This window comes from Porites lutea, chromosome 5 (genome assembly GCF_958299795.1).
Source record: "Porites lutea chromosome 5, jaPorLute2.1, whole genome shotgun sequence".
Lineage (NCBI taxonomy): Eukaryota > Metazoa > Cnidaria > Anthozoa > Scleractinia > Poritidae > Porites > Porites lutea.
Window position 1 is genome coordinate 28,241,473 of NC_133205.1, and position 12,034 is coordinate 28,253,506.

The 12,034-nt window shown below is 40.9% G+C and overlaps 2 protein-coding genes across 3 annotated transcripts; one reads left to right on the forward strand and one right to left on the reverse strand.

Annotated features, from left to right (window-relative positions):
• The first annotated feature begins 1,350 nt into the window (after positions 1–1,350).
• Positions 1,351–4,540, forward strand: LOC140937504 (uncharacterized). Of its 2 annotated transcripts, none has more exons than XM_073387063.1 (2): positions 1,351–1,441; positions 2,289–4,540. In XM_073387063.1, exon 2 carries the CDS (start codon positions 2,291–2,293, stop codon positions 4,394–4,396), a length of 2,106 nt encoding a protein of 701 aa, XP_073243164.1. In that variant the 5' UTR covers positions 1,351–1,441; positions 2,289–2,290; the 3' UTR covers positions 4,397–4,540. The 2 variants fall into 2 exon arrangements, with proteins under 2 accessions (XP_073243164.1, XP_073243165.1); XM_073387064.1 differs by lacking the exon at positions 1,351–1,441 and adding an exon at positions 1,753–1,856.
• A 2,328-nt stretch (positions 4,541–6,868) lies between these two features.
• LOC140937339 (uncharacterized) lies at positions 6,869–9,631 on the reverse strand. Its single transcript, XM_073386890.1, has 2 exons — positions 9,452–9,631; positions 6,869–8,994 (listed from the first exon to the last, which is right to left on the reverse strand). Exon 2 carries the CDS (start codon positions 8,990–8,992, stop codon positions 6,899–6,901), a length of 2,094 nt encoding a protein of 697 aa, XP_073242991.1. The 5' UTR covers positions 8,993–8,994; positions 9,452–9,631; the 3' UTR covers positions 6,869–6,898.
• Between the last annotated feature and the right edge of the window lie 2,403 nt (positions 9,632–12,034).

Below are 12,034 nucleotides of genomic sequence, written 5' to 3' on the forward strand. Positions count from 1 at the left end.
AATATTAATCATTTTTATTGGTGGACACAATTTGTTTCAGACGAAAAGGACATATTTGCTAAATAAAGGTGAAAAAACGCCATTTCGCAAAATAGTAATTCTGGAAAAATTACTACTTTGCGAAATGAGTTCTAGTACGGCTAATAAAATGAGAAGTCACCAGGCTCTTCGAAATATTAATCATTTTTATTGGCGGACACAATTTGTTTCAGACGAAAAGGACATATTTGCTAAATAAAGGTGAAAAAACGCCATTTCGCAAAATAGTAATTGTAATGAAATTACTACTTTGCGTCGAAAAAGGTAAAAATCCGTCATTTTTGTTAACTATTACTTCCAAACACATTGTCAATGTTGTCTTAAGCTGTGTTTAGGTTAATAAGCATTTTTTCTCCCTCTCCAATATATTTCGTTTCGTTTCGTTTCGTTTCGCAAAATACAATAAGCCTAACGTAGATGCGCCGCGCTGATTTTGAAAGTGGACCCTACGGGATTCAAATCCTTGACCCCTGCGAGCGCATAGGAGCGCTGCACTGGTATCGAGGGTCTTAGTCCCATACAAGCAGCCTGAATTTTAAAGGCTTTCTTTTCGGAACTGTTAAGGTTGCGTTTATAACTGCGAGGGCCTTCCTTACGCTTTATTTGTTTAAAGAGCATTATTCTCACCGAACGACAATGGGAATCTAATTAACGTCATTGACGGGCCACTTTTTAGGCATGTGGCAACTTATAAAACAGGTCAAAGAGCGATTTTGAGAGCAAGACTTTTAGCTGGCCATGGTCATCGCACAGTTATACCGGCAATAAAGGGATTTTCAGTAAATACCGATGAGGGTACTAAGGGAGTCACACGATATTGTCAGCAAGTCGATGTCATCTGTTTCTTCGATGAAGCTGTTTAGTGGTAAACAGTACATTTACAGACAATTCAACACAGGCAATAGGTTGCATTCTAAAAACATAGGGGAAAAACACAAATCTTTCGATAATGGTAAGAATAGGGTCCGTAAACAGATAAGGTAAACATAAGAAAAACTAAAATGAAGATTGGCTACTGATAAGTAAGTCAAACACTAACTCCAAAATTTAAAGCCTGCATAAAAGGAAAGTTGAAAGAAAGAACAATGACGTATTTTCTTATCACAGCCAGATGTTATTTTCCCCTGGAAACTCTGACCTTACGAGGCATACTGAATTTGTGTTACTGTGATTAAAAATAAACATTAATCAAGAAACACACAGGCTTTCAGTCCTATTTCAAGGGTACGATGTTAATGTGTTTGTCAAAACAAGTACATTAATTAGTAAACGGTATAATGTTTAAACCAAGGAACCTTTCAAAATTGAATTTTTTTTTCTTGCTCTATATTGATGTAACAGGAAAAACCTCTGACCCTCCGTTTTTTTTCTTCAAGTGGGTTTTGCAAAGGGATTGTAGCAGGTAGCTATGGATTTTATTTTCCATAAGTTTTCTCTTTGTTGTTCCATTTTCAAATCTACAAGATTAACCAGGGGCACCCAACGTCAATTTTCGAAAAATATCTGTTCGGAAGACCATTTAAGATCGAGAATTTTCGGAACATTTGTTGTAAAATTTCTTGCTTGCCTGCCTCTCCTAGGATTTTCGAACATCTAAAAATTGTAATTGTAACTGTTATTTTAATTGTAATTGTAATTGTAATTGTAATTGTAATTGACCATTTTTAATAGCCTGAATTTCATCCGATTGCTTTGAGAGAAGAAAACGACTCGAAGCAATCGGATGAATTTCAGGCTAAATTTTTAACGGATTTTTACGCTAAAAAGGTCACCTAGAATTTTCGGGAGCCTTTTTTCTGGCTTAAATTTTCGAAAAGGTAAGTTTTGATCCCTATAATTTTCGGATCACTGGACTTTCAGCTAGGAAATCCGAACAGATGAAAAATTTTTAGGGGACAAAAATATGCCTATATATCTACCGTTTAAATGCTAAAATACGTTTAACAATGCTTTGTTTAAGTGGTTTTGAACTATATTCTCGTTCAGCGGGGTGCCCCTGGATGAACGTTTTACTCATCCACTGCTTCCACATTTATGCTAGAACCCTATACTCGGAGCAAAGAAAAAATAAAATACTAGCAGTAAAAGTTAAGCTAGCAAGATAACAACAATTAACGCTGCAAGTAAGAAGGACTATCAATTTTCAGAAACTGTACTTTCTTCGACTGAGTTTCTTCGATTGACCAACTGAACATTCGTTCCCTCTTGATACAGTAAGCTTCTTTATGTTTGATTTCTTGCCTAAACAGATATGGCGTTTTCGCTGCAAATGCTAATCTTCGTCAAACTACTTACAACGGTTACGAGCGATGGTGAGTTCTTGGGAGGAGTAACAACTGCATCTGCGAACGCTGACGAGAAACTAACGGCAGAACTGGAGGCCTTTCGTCAGATCGTGGGGGCCCTGTCTCGACAAGTCATGCTGCAGCAGATGTTTGTTGAAGAACGCATCAGATCTGATGGTGATTCGGGTGTAAAGCAAGTGCGCCTCAGTAACAGTGGAACACGCAACTACTTTTCAGATACTCATGGCAACTCTGGAAGACTTATGTCTATTCATGAACACGCAAACAACATCCGCACGGTGGGCCTGGGGGAGTTCATTGGCGTCCTTAATGGAGTAGAATTTAGGACAAGACACAACGACTACCGACTCTACATGGCAAGCAAATCCAGCAAAGAATACCATGCAACGGAGCCGATTCCATTTCCAGAAGTGCCACCAAAGGTGAAAAATAAAGCTACCGTGGACGAACAAATCGTGGAGATGCGCGAGTGGTTCAAGGCGTGGAAGTTACAAAATCACACTATTAGAGATTACAGGAAGTATTTCAAGCCTGTACTGTGCTTTCTAGAGGGCGCATGGACCACAGCAACAAAAGACATCGATGAACCGTTTGAAAGTGACAGACATTTCATTGACGCCCAAACGTGGTTCGACTTACAGGAAAAAGTCCGCTTTACTTCTTACACTGGCAGAAAAGACAATCTTGAAAACTTTTCCTTCCTTCCAACCACCATTATCGACATTATCAACGAAACGATCCCTGTCTTTGCTCAATGGAATTACCGCATTTTGTGCCACCCAGTGAGTCGCGATATCCCCTTAAACAGGTTTCGTGTGGTTGACGATTTCCATGCCAGGCTTCCTGCACGAAGAAAATACGACGAACAAAAAAACTTCCGTGCAGCAAGATTCCAAATCAACCCTCGAGACTCGGACACGTGGACCGAAAGATACAACAATCCGAGGTATACACTGCTGGATGAGCTTATGAGTGAAATTCCTGGAAAAGACAACTATCAAGCTAAGCTAACAGATGAGGCATTTGACCTACCAGCTCACACCATTGACCCAAAGAAGAGCGGAAAAATAAATGCCGGTTACTACCATCGCTGGTTTAAAGTCCTGGAGAAAGACGCAATGGGCCAATCCTTTAGGCGTCGTGGCTATGCCGATGAAAACCTCTTCATGGCCATGACTACCCAACCTAAAGTGGCTGGTATGACGCTCAAGACCTGCAAGGGGCCCAAAAAGAGGCCGAGATGTAAGACGGTCAACCAAAAGTTTTCGTACGCCATTCCACTTGAAATAATCTACATGACACCACTAAACAGATGGAACCCATTTAACCTTGAATATAAAGGTGACGAGAGGACGCCGAAAGGAAAGACCGTGTATCTTGGTGGTCGCTTTGGAGGAAGAACTCCAGACAAGGCTTACAATGGCACCAATAGTAAGAAGTACTATCTAACACCATCCGCCTTCTTTTCAGGAAAGGAAGTTAGCAGCGACGCTGCAGACACCACAAAGAATAGCGTTGGAGTTTTGGATCGGAATGGAATTGACGTTAGGATCACTCGAGCCAGCGGAACACGCATCTTTCTTCCACCCATTAATGGCGTAGGGATCTGTCGACAGCGATATCCCATAATGCCAGTTCATGGAGAGGGAAGCGCTGTTTGGAAGGAACTTGAGGCAACTAAAGATATCCTGATGAAATCCAACACCTATAACTACATCTACAGGGAACCACTTGCAGGAAAAACCGGTGTTTCCCCAACGGAACCTGCGAAGAGATCCTTGACTCTGAGGATGATGTCGGCGCAGAAAACACCCCCAGGACCGCATATTCATGAAGTCACTTTGACACCAGACCAGGTGGAGCTTGCTATGAAAGGAAAACCTATCAAGAATCTTATCACCACAACTGGAGCTGGTCACCAACATAAAATAAGCATTCAAAGAAGAAACAACAAATGGTTTGTAAATGACTGTGCTGGTGGGTGCGACCAAGGGATGTTTCGATGCTGTGACAAACATGGCATGAACTTAAATGTGGACCCAAATGCTTAGAATCCACTTGTATTGTTGACTGGATACATTAACGAGAAATGAATAATGACAATGATATTTCACGGTAAAATACAATAAGGTGCCTAAAATAAAATGCAAAGTGTATCTTAATCTGTGGTTAAATAAAATGGGGAATAAACAATTTAAATGCGTTAACTTAGTTGACGTAACATTTTGTGGAAAAATAGCATAATTTTGTCATAATTTTACAATTTGAAAGCAACTCAACATTCCAGTAGAAAGGAACCAGTATGAAAACGCAGGTCCCGGAATTTTGTGGGAACGTCCAGAAAACTAACCAATCAACTCATAATCCAGCGCTCTGACTGTGTGTGTTCTGCCTTGCATGCACGTCCTTCCGCAAAGTTTTCCTTTTTGGCGCGGATCTTAACTATTACGTAGGGGCCGCCGTCCTTCACTCCGTCCAACATTCCTTCCTCTTCCCCTCCATCCCCCCCCTCAATAACCAGCAGCTAGAGAAGATCTCCATGGAATCGTAGGATATGATCAAGCCAGATTCTCTGTCTTTATTTATTGATAACAGATATGGTCTAGATAGCAGCAACAATATAGATAGTCGTATAAACATAACAACTTTCTTTAATTTTCCAGACATGTTTCGACGGTACATCCGTCATCTTCAGTGTTACATATTTTGAAATCGCCGTTGAATTTAAAGCGCGCGCGATCTTACAAAGTTCGTTACATTGCGTTGTCAATATTGCGTACTAAAACAAAGTTAAATGAGTGACGCTTAGTTCTTTACAGGGAGAGAGTCAGGTTAATGTGTTTCACCTGCTGGTTGAGATCGGGCTTCTCCCATTTTATAAACATGGATTCTTTAAGCTTCACTTGGTACTTAGTGGCTGCAGAGTCCAGGATCTCGAAGCAATCCGGTGTGCAGGATGCTCTACAAAACTCTGAATCCTGCAGATGTTTAAAAACGTTCGAAGACCTGTCTGAAAGTAAGTGCTCGCGCACTCGTGTGGAGAAGTGTCGGCTGGTTTCACCAACATAACAAGCATTACAACTTGCACACGAAAAAAACTCTTTTCTTCAGAGTTTACAATGAGGAGAGTGCACGCGCGAAGAAAATAGAGCGTGATTTCTTTCATCAAGGAAAAAACGTTCGACGTATAAGGTTACGGTTATTTACCTGATGCTCTCCCGTCCGCTGAGGCCTCTTTGTCTCGCAAGGAGGCTGGGGAGAGGAAAAAATGAAAGCGCACGGTGGACGATGGGAAGGGGAAAGAGAGGAAGCGAGGCTCTTCCCCTGTCCCATCGTCCTCCGCGCGCTTTGTATTTTTTTTATTATTGCTACTTTTTTGGGGATACCCAGCGGGAGCCTCTGAGGAGAATAGAGTATCTGCTGACACAACTATTAACGCTTAACCTTCATGTCAAATAGCACGCTGATGAGTAGCGTCGAAGAAAATGAAGCGTGCCTTCTTGCGTCGAGAAATTAACAGGTCACGCTTATGTAGCGCGCCGATAGCCACAATTACCCCTTTTTTCGAAAAATTCCTTTTAACTAGGAAAAAATAAATTGATTTAATGACAAGCAACGACTAGAGAACTATACACTTTCCTTGTTTACGAACTGATTCATACTGTATTTTGCATTTGCTGCCTTCAGAATTATCGCTTTTCTTACTTGCGGATATTACGGACACGACATGATTGCATAGTGCTTCAGTTTCTATAGAAACTGTTAACACAATAAACACAATAATGTAACTTCGACTGGAAAATTCGAATAAAGATCCCGCCTCACTACCCAATATAAAGATCCCCGACGTTTTCTGGAGGACTAGTAAGCCAAGCAAAAGCGTATAAGGGGAATCGAAGAAGACTAAGAGTTTGGCCTTTGTAAGGGGATTCAAATTACGGAATCTGTGAGATTTTCCCTTGTGGGATTCGGAATCCAGCAAAGTTTTGCTGTAGAATCTGGAATTCTTGGCTTTGGAATCCGGAATACAGCTCAAGGAATCCGGAATCCCACTAACGATGCTAGAGGGACATGTATGTCTTATAGCTTCGATTTTGTCAGTGGAAATAATTTCCCTGCTAAAGTTAAGTTACACAGCGAGTGTTTTTTTTAAACGGACCAAGCGGTTGTGCAACAGCTCTATAAAACGTCCGAGTTTCCAAGACTTTTTCAAGAATAGCCTGATAAGATGCACTAACCGTAAAGGAAAACCGTAGCGTTTGGAAAAACCTGATGGGAATTTTATTAAATTAGTAATGAATAACGATAAAATCAGCATTCAAAATTGTCTGGTTATGTATTGTAAACCGCGCTTTTATCCACCAAAAATAACAAACCACCAAACCACTAGTATAAATCTAGCATTGTATTTTAATTTCCTGTTTTTGAATTGTTTCCCAGTACAGCTAGTAAACAGCTCATTTTGTATTTTTCTTGTTAATAATACCTAATCTATTTTAGACCACAGCTCGAGCTTGCAAGCAAGTCTTCTTTCTCTGCGACTGAACGGGTTGCTAGACACCTTGAACTTTAGTTAGTAAAATGCCATGCCCGTCCTTGCATCGGTAGTTAGCGGATTCACCAGGTTTGGGAGTGTATTTGCTACTGCATGTAGTGATCCGCCATTTGCCGCCTCTGTAAATCACGGTTATAATGTGCTGGTGACCAGATCCAGGTGTTGTCTGCAATGTAACAGCCTTTCCCCTCACTTGAGCCGCCTCTACCTCGTCTGGTGTCAGAGTGACCTCGTGATGGTGTGGGTCAATTCCTGCAACAGTTGAGTCTGTCGTCTTCAGTGTCAGGGGATTCTTGTCAGGTTCACTACCTCCAGATCCCCCACTCAGTGGTTCTCGGTAGATGTAGCTGTAGGTTTTAGACTTCATCAGGATGTCTTTAGTCGCTTCAAGCTCTTTCCAGACAGCACTTCCTTCTCCGTGAACGGGCATTATTGGATATCGCTGACGCAATACCCCCACTCCACTAATGGGTGGCAGAAAGATACGTGTTCCACTGGCCCGAGTAATTCTTACATCAACTCCGTTCCGATCCAAAACACCCACGCTATTTTGAGTTGTATCGGCAGCATCGGTTGCTACCTCTCCTCCAGAATAAAAAGCCGTCGGAGTTTGATAATACTTCTTACTGTTCGTGCCATTATATGCTTTCTCGGGGGTTTTTCCTCCATTGCGACCCTTCGCGTCAACTGTCTTTCCAAGCGGACGGTTAAAAGTTCCTTTATATTCAAGGTTAAATGGATTCCACCTGTTAAGGGGAGTCATGTAGATTATCTCAAGCGGAATGGCGTACGTGACCTTCTGGTCGATAGTCTTGCAAATTTCCTTTCTCCTGACGCGCTTACATGTCTTCAGCTTCATTCCTGCCACTTTGGGTTGGGACGTCATAGCTAGGAACAAGTTTTCATCTGCAAAGCCTCGATGCCTGACGGACTGACCCATGGCGCCTAACTCCAGAACCTTGAACCAGCGATGATAGTACGCGGCGTTCAGTGTTCCAGTTTTCTTAGGCTCAATAGTGTGGGCTGCCAGGTCAAATGCCTCATCGGTTAGATTCCCTTGATAGTTATCTTTTCCTGGAATCTCTCCCATTAACTCATCTAGCAGCGTAAACTTGGGATTATTGTACCTTTCAGTTGTCCACTTGGAATCTTTGGGGTTCAGCTGGAATCTTGCTGCTCTGGAATTTGCTTGCTCTTCGTACTTTCTCTTGTAAGGAAGCCTTGTATGAAACTCGTCTACCACGCGAAACCTGTTCAAAGGAACGTCACGACTCAATGGATGGCAAAGAATGCGATAATTCCATTGAGCGAAAGCAGGGATTGTTCCGTTGATTATGTCAATGATGGTAGTGGGCAGAAAAGAATAGTTCTCAAGATTGCTTTTCCTACCAGTGTAGGACGTAAAGCGAATTTTCTCTTGAAGGTCAAACCAGCTTTTTGCATCAATAAAATGTCTGTCACTTTCAAACGGTTCGTCGATGTCTTTTGTTGCTGTGGTCCATGCGCCCTCGAGATAGCATAGGACAGGCTTGAAATACTTCCGGTAATCTCTAACGGAGTAATCTTGAGATTTCCATGCCTTAAACCATTCGCGCATCTCGACAATCTGTTCGTCCACGGAAGCTTTACTTTGTACCTCTTGTGGGACTTGTGGGAAAGGAATGGGCTCCGTTGCATGGTATTCTTTGCTGGTTTTGCTTGGCATGTAGAGTCGGTAATCATTGTGCCTGGTCCTGAATTCTACTCCATTAAGGACGCCAATGAATTCTCCCAGACCGACCGTGCGGATGTTGTTGGCATGTTCGTGGATGGCCATGAGCCTTCTTGGCGTGCCATGGGTTTCTGCGTAGTAGTTACGTGTTCCTTCGCTACCAAGACGTAGTTGCTTCACTCCAGAGTCCCCATCAGATCTAATACGTTCTTCAACAAACAATTGCTGCAGCATCACTTGACGGGACAGGGCACCTACAATCTGGCGAAGTGACTCAATCTCGCTTGGAGGTTTCTTGTCGTCATTAGACAATTTAGCATCGCTTGGACGATTCACTGTAAGGGCTACTCCACAAAACACCAGAAGGTAGTTAAGGGCCATTTCTAGTAAGGTGATAGACATATAAAGCAACGCAGTTTAGCAAATCAGAAGACAAGGATACGTAGTAAAGGCATCGTCGTGAGATATAAAAACAAATACAGAAGAGACGTTCATTATCTACTGTGGAAAGATCAAATGTGTCTTTGGGGAGAGGTGACGAGTTTCTCAACTGAATTATTGCTACTATGCCGCGTTCGGCCTGGAGAAACCACTGCTCCCAGGGTACTGAATTATAAGAATGAACATATAAATCGGCATACAAACAAACAAAAATAGATAAGATTTAACCACAGGGTGAGACCTCGACCGATGCTGCCGAGTTGTTGCAAAAGAATGGGCTTTTTATCGCCGAAGAGGAAGTTCGCATCTAAATACTCATCTTTTTTCTTCTTGAAAATGAATCGCCGAGCATCTACAATTTAAAAATGACACAAGCGAGGAAAAGACACTGATTTGTACCTGGAATAGAAGTTCCAAAAGTCTCTAACGTGGTTCCACTAAAACCGACGGTAAGGACAGAATAGCCACAAATGAGGAAAACCTTACTTTAAGCAAGTACTTCGGCAAACAATATTTACAAATCTAAAGTGAAGGCTAATGGATAAGAGTGTCTAGTTTCTTTCATTGGGATAGTAGCTATTGTTCGGTTTGCCATAAAAGGCGTCTTATATAATTATCGTAATATTTTCTCTAAAGAAGTTAAATGTACTACAAACTCTTGAATTTTTCACTTTTGTCACGTGGAATGTTAAGGTTATAGAAATTTCAAAGTTTTTAAGTTCAAAGGAGGAGGAAAAGCACAAATAGTTGCTCGGCACCAATAACTATGGCCCCTTCGATGCATGTTTACCTTTTATAAATAGAGTACTGAGATTCATAGCATTTACGCCAGTTTGCGTAAAAACTAATGTATAAGAGAATGAATGTCTTCATTAAAAACACAGTTATTGTTGATTTAGCTTTAACGTACGTCAACGTAAAATAGCATTCAGGGAAAACTGCACAACGCCTGAATGACAATCAAACATTCCAGTTCGTTTTTGTGTTCTCAGCTTTAGAAGGTGTTTAGTACACAAAATCGACGACCGTAACTAGAAGTGTTAGAGGTCTTTCACTGATAAGTCTTCCACTTCTTCGTTTTAGTTCACTGGGTATTAGTTTTAGCTCGAGGGTCTTAGGTCTTTGTTTTCTGGGTCTCCATTTTAGAAACACCCCAATTTGAGGGGGGGTGGGGGGAGGGTTGGAGAGCTGCCAGTTTAAGCCAGAAAAGCGTAAGTTTCAGCCTAGCTATGAAGGTCCCTGGACCGGTCCCTTTTACAACTTATTGTCTTTATTGCCTTTTAAAATTTTAATGCAAGGCTGCAGCTCCATGTAACTAACGGCTCTCAGAAAAAATTAAAACACCTCTGCAATAAAAGAAAACAAAATATATGATCAAGTTGAACTGTATTAGTTTATCTTTTGTATTAGAGCTTCAATAATGTCTATGTTACAGGTCAAATTTGATTTCAGGTTAATTTTGATTTAACCTAGGTTGATTCTCAATTTCCAATGTCTCCTAGCCCTAAAAGATAAAGCAAATTGAGAATCAACCTTGGTTAAAAAATTTTAACCTGAAATAAAATTTGACTTGTAACATCTATTTAACATCAGCGGATAATTGAACTGTAGAGGCTAAGCGCGCAAAAATACACTTAAGAAGTAAATACCACACAGCTGATGAAGATGGTGTTCCGATAGATAAATAGTCAGATAACAGAAAAACTAGTTAAGCTTTTAAAGCCGTGTTGAGAACGTTTGTTTTAAGCGAATGACGTTTTTGTACTACTAAAAGTTTGCTTAAATAAATTTCAAATACAATTTGTTCTGGCAAAGACGAACAAAAGTAGATTTCAAATAGAATCACTGTAGTTTGGGCAAAGAAGACCACAGCACTTAAGAAATGTAAACTGATGCAGAAAAGTAACGCTAAACAGTTACCCAGACGCTGCTTTCATTTTCCACCTGATATATAGTATTGAGAATGGGAACCAAGAAATCTAAGACCAAATTCCACTCTACTTTGAAAAGCCCAGTGTTCAAAGGCGCTCTTGATGTTCATTAGTGTTCTCTTTGAGATTTTCTAGCTAAAAAGTCTGAAATTGTAAGGCACATAATGACGCACTATTACCAAAAAATTACTTCAGTCTTGAATTTGTTCAACAATTATCAGTTGTTCATTTGAGGAGCTAAATGAAACACTCCACTCGGTGTTTCATCCGATATCCATACACTTCTAAGTCAGTCCTTAAAAACTCGGCTACGCTGCGATTTTCAACCCACTTCTCGGTGTTTGAATGTCAAATCTCCACACAGTTGAATCGGAACAAAGCGTGGCTAATTCTGATTCTCAAGTCAAGGCCAACACTTATTACGACAGGCTGTAGGGGTATTTTAAAAGAAAGTAATTTTTCGGTGGATCTATACGAAATCAATTTTGGTGAGCTGTACTTTTACTAGCTTGATTCTCAGACGTCCGAGGTCATTCACGCGAACTACCTCGGACGTCTGAGAATCAGGCTGTACTTTTGCTTAAAATATTAAAATATGAGTTTTCCGGGTGAAAAACTACTTTCACCCTGAAAACCCCGTCTTGCTTTACGCCATCAACCTCTTTTCTGCAGCTAGAGTTCAACATAGGGATTATGCAAGCAAAATGTAAAATATCCACTATTTTAGAAATAAAAACGATTGCACATACTTTTCTGGCAAAAAAAGTAAAAGTAAAAAAATAAGATCCATGCTGAGATGAAGCAACATGTGGATAAATGATCTTTGGTTACAGGCTCAGGTCTCTTACAACAAAATTAATATCCTGGTTGTAAGCCCTCTTGGATATAAGCTCCTCAATGAAATGTTCTGTTCTTTTCCTAATACTGGGAAGAAGTACCGGACGTAACGATTTGTAGTTCGTCAACTACAAATACATGCAATCAACTAGGAAGAACCACCTCAAACACGTGTCTTACGTTGTTGGACACGGACTATCTCAATGCGTCTTGC

Excerpts from the sequence above, each read along its gene's own strand:
- LOC140937504 (XM_073387063.1), top strand. The coding sequence starts at position 2,291 with ATGGCGTTTTCGCTGCAAATGCTAATCTTCGTCAAACTACTTACAACG.
- LOC140937339 (XM_073386890.1), bottom strand. The coding sequence starts at position 8,992 with ATGGCCCTTAACTACCTTCTGGTGTTTTGTGGAGTAGCCCTTACAGTG.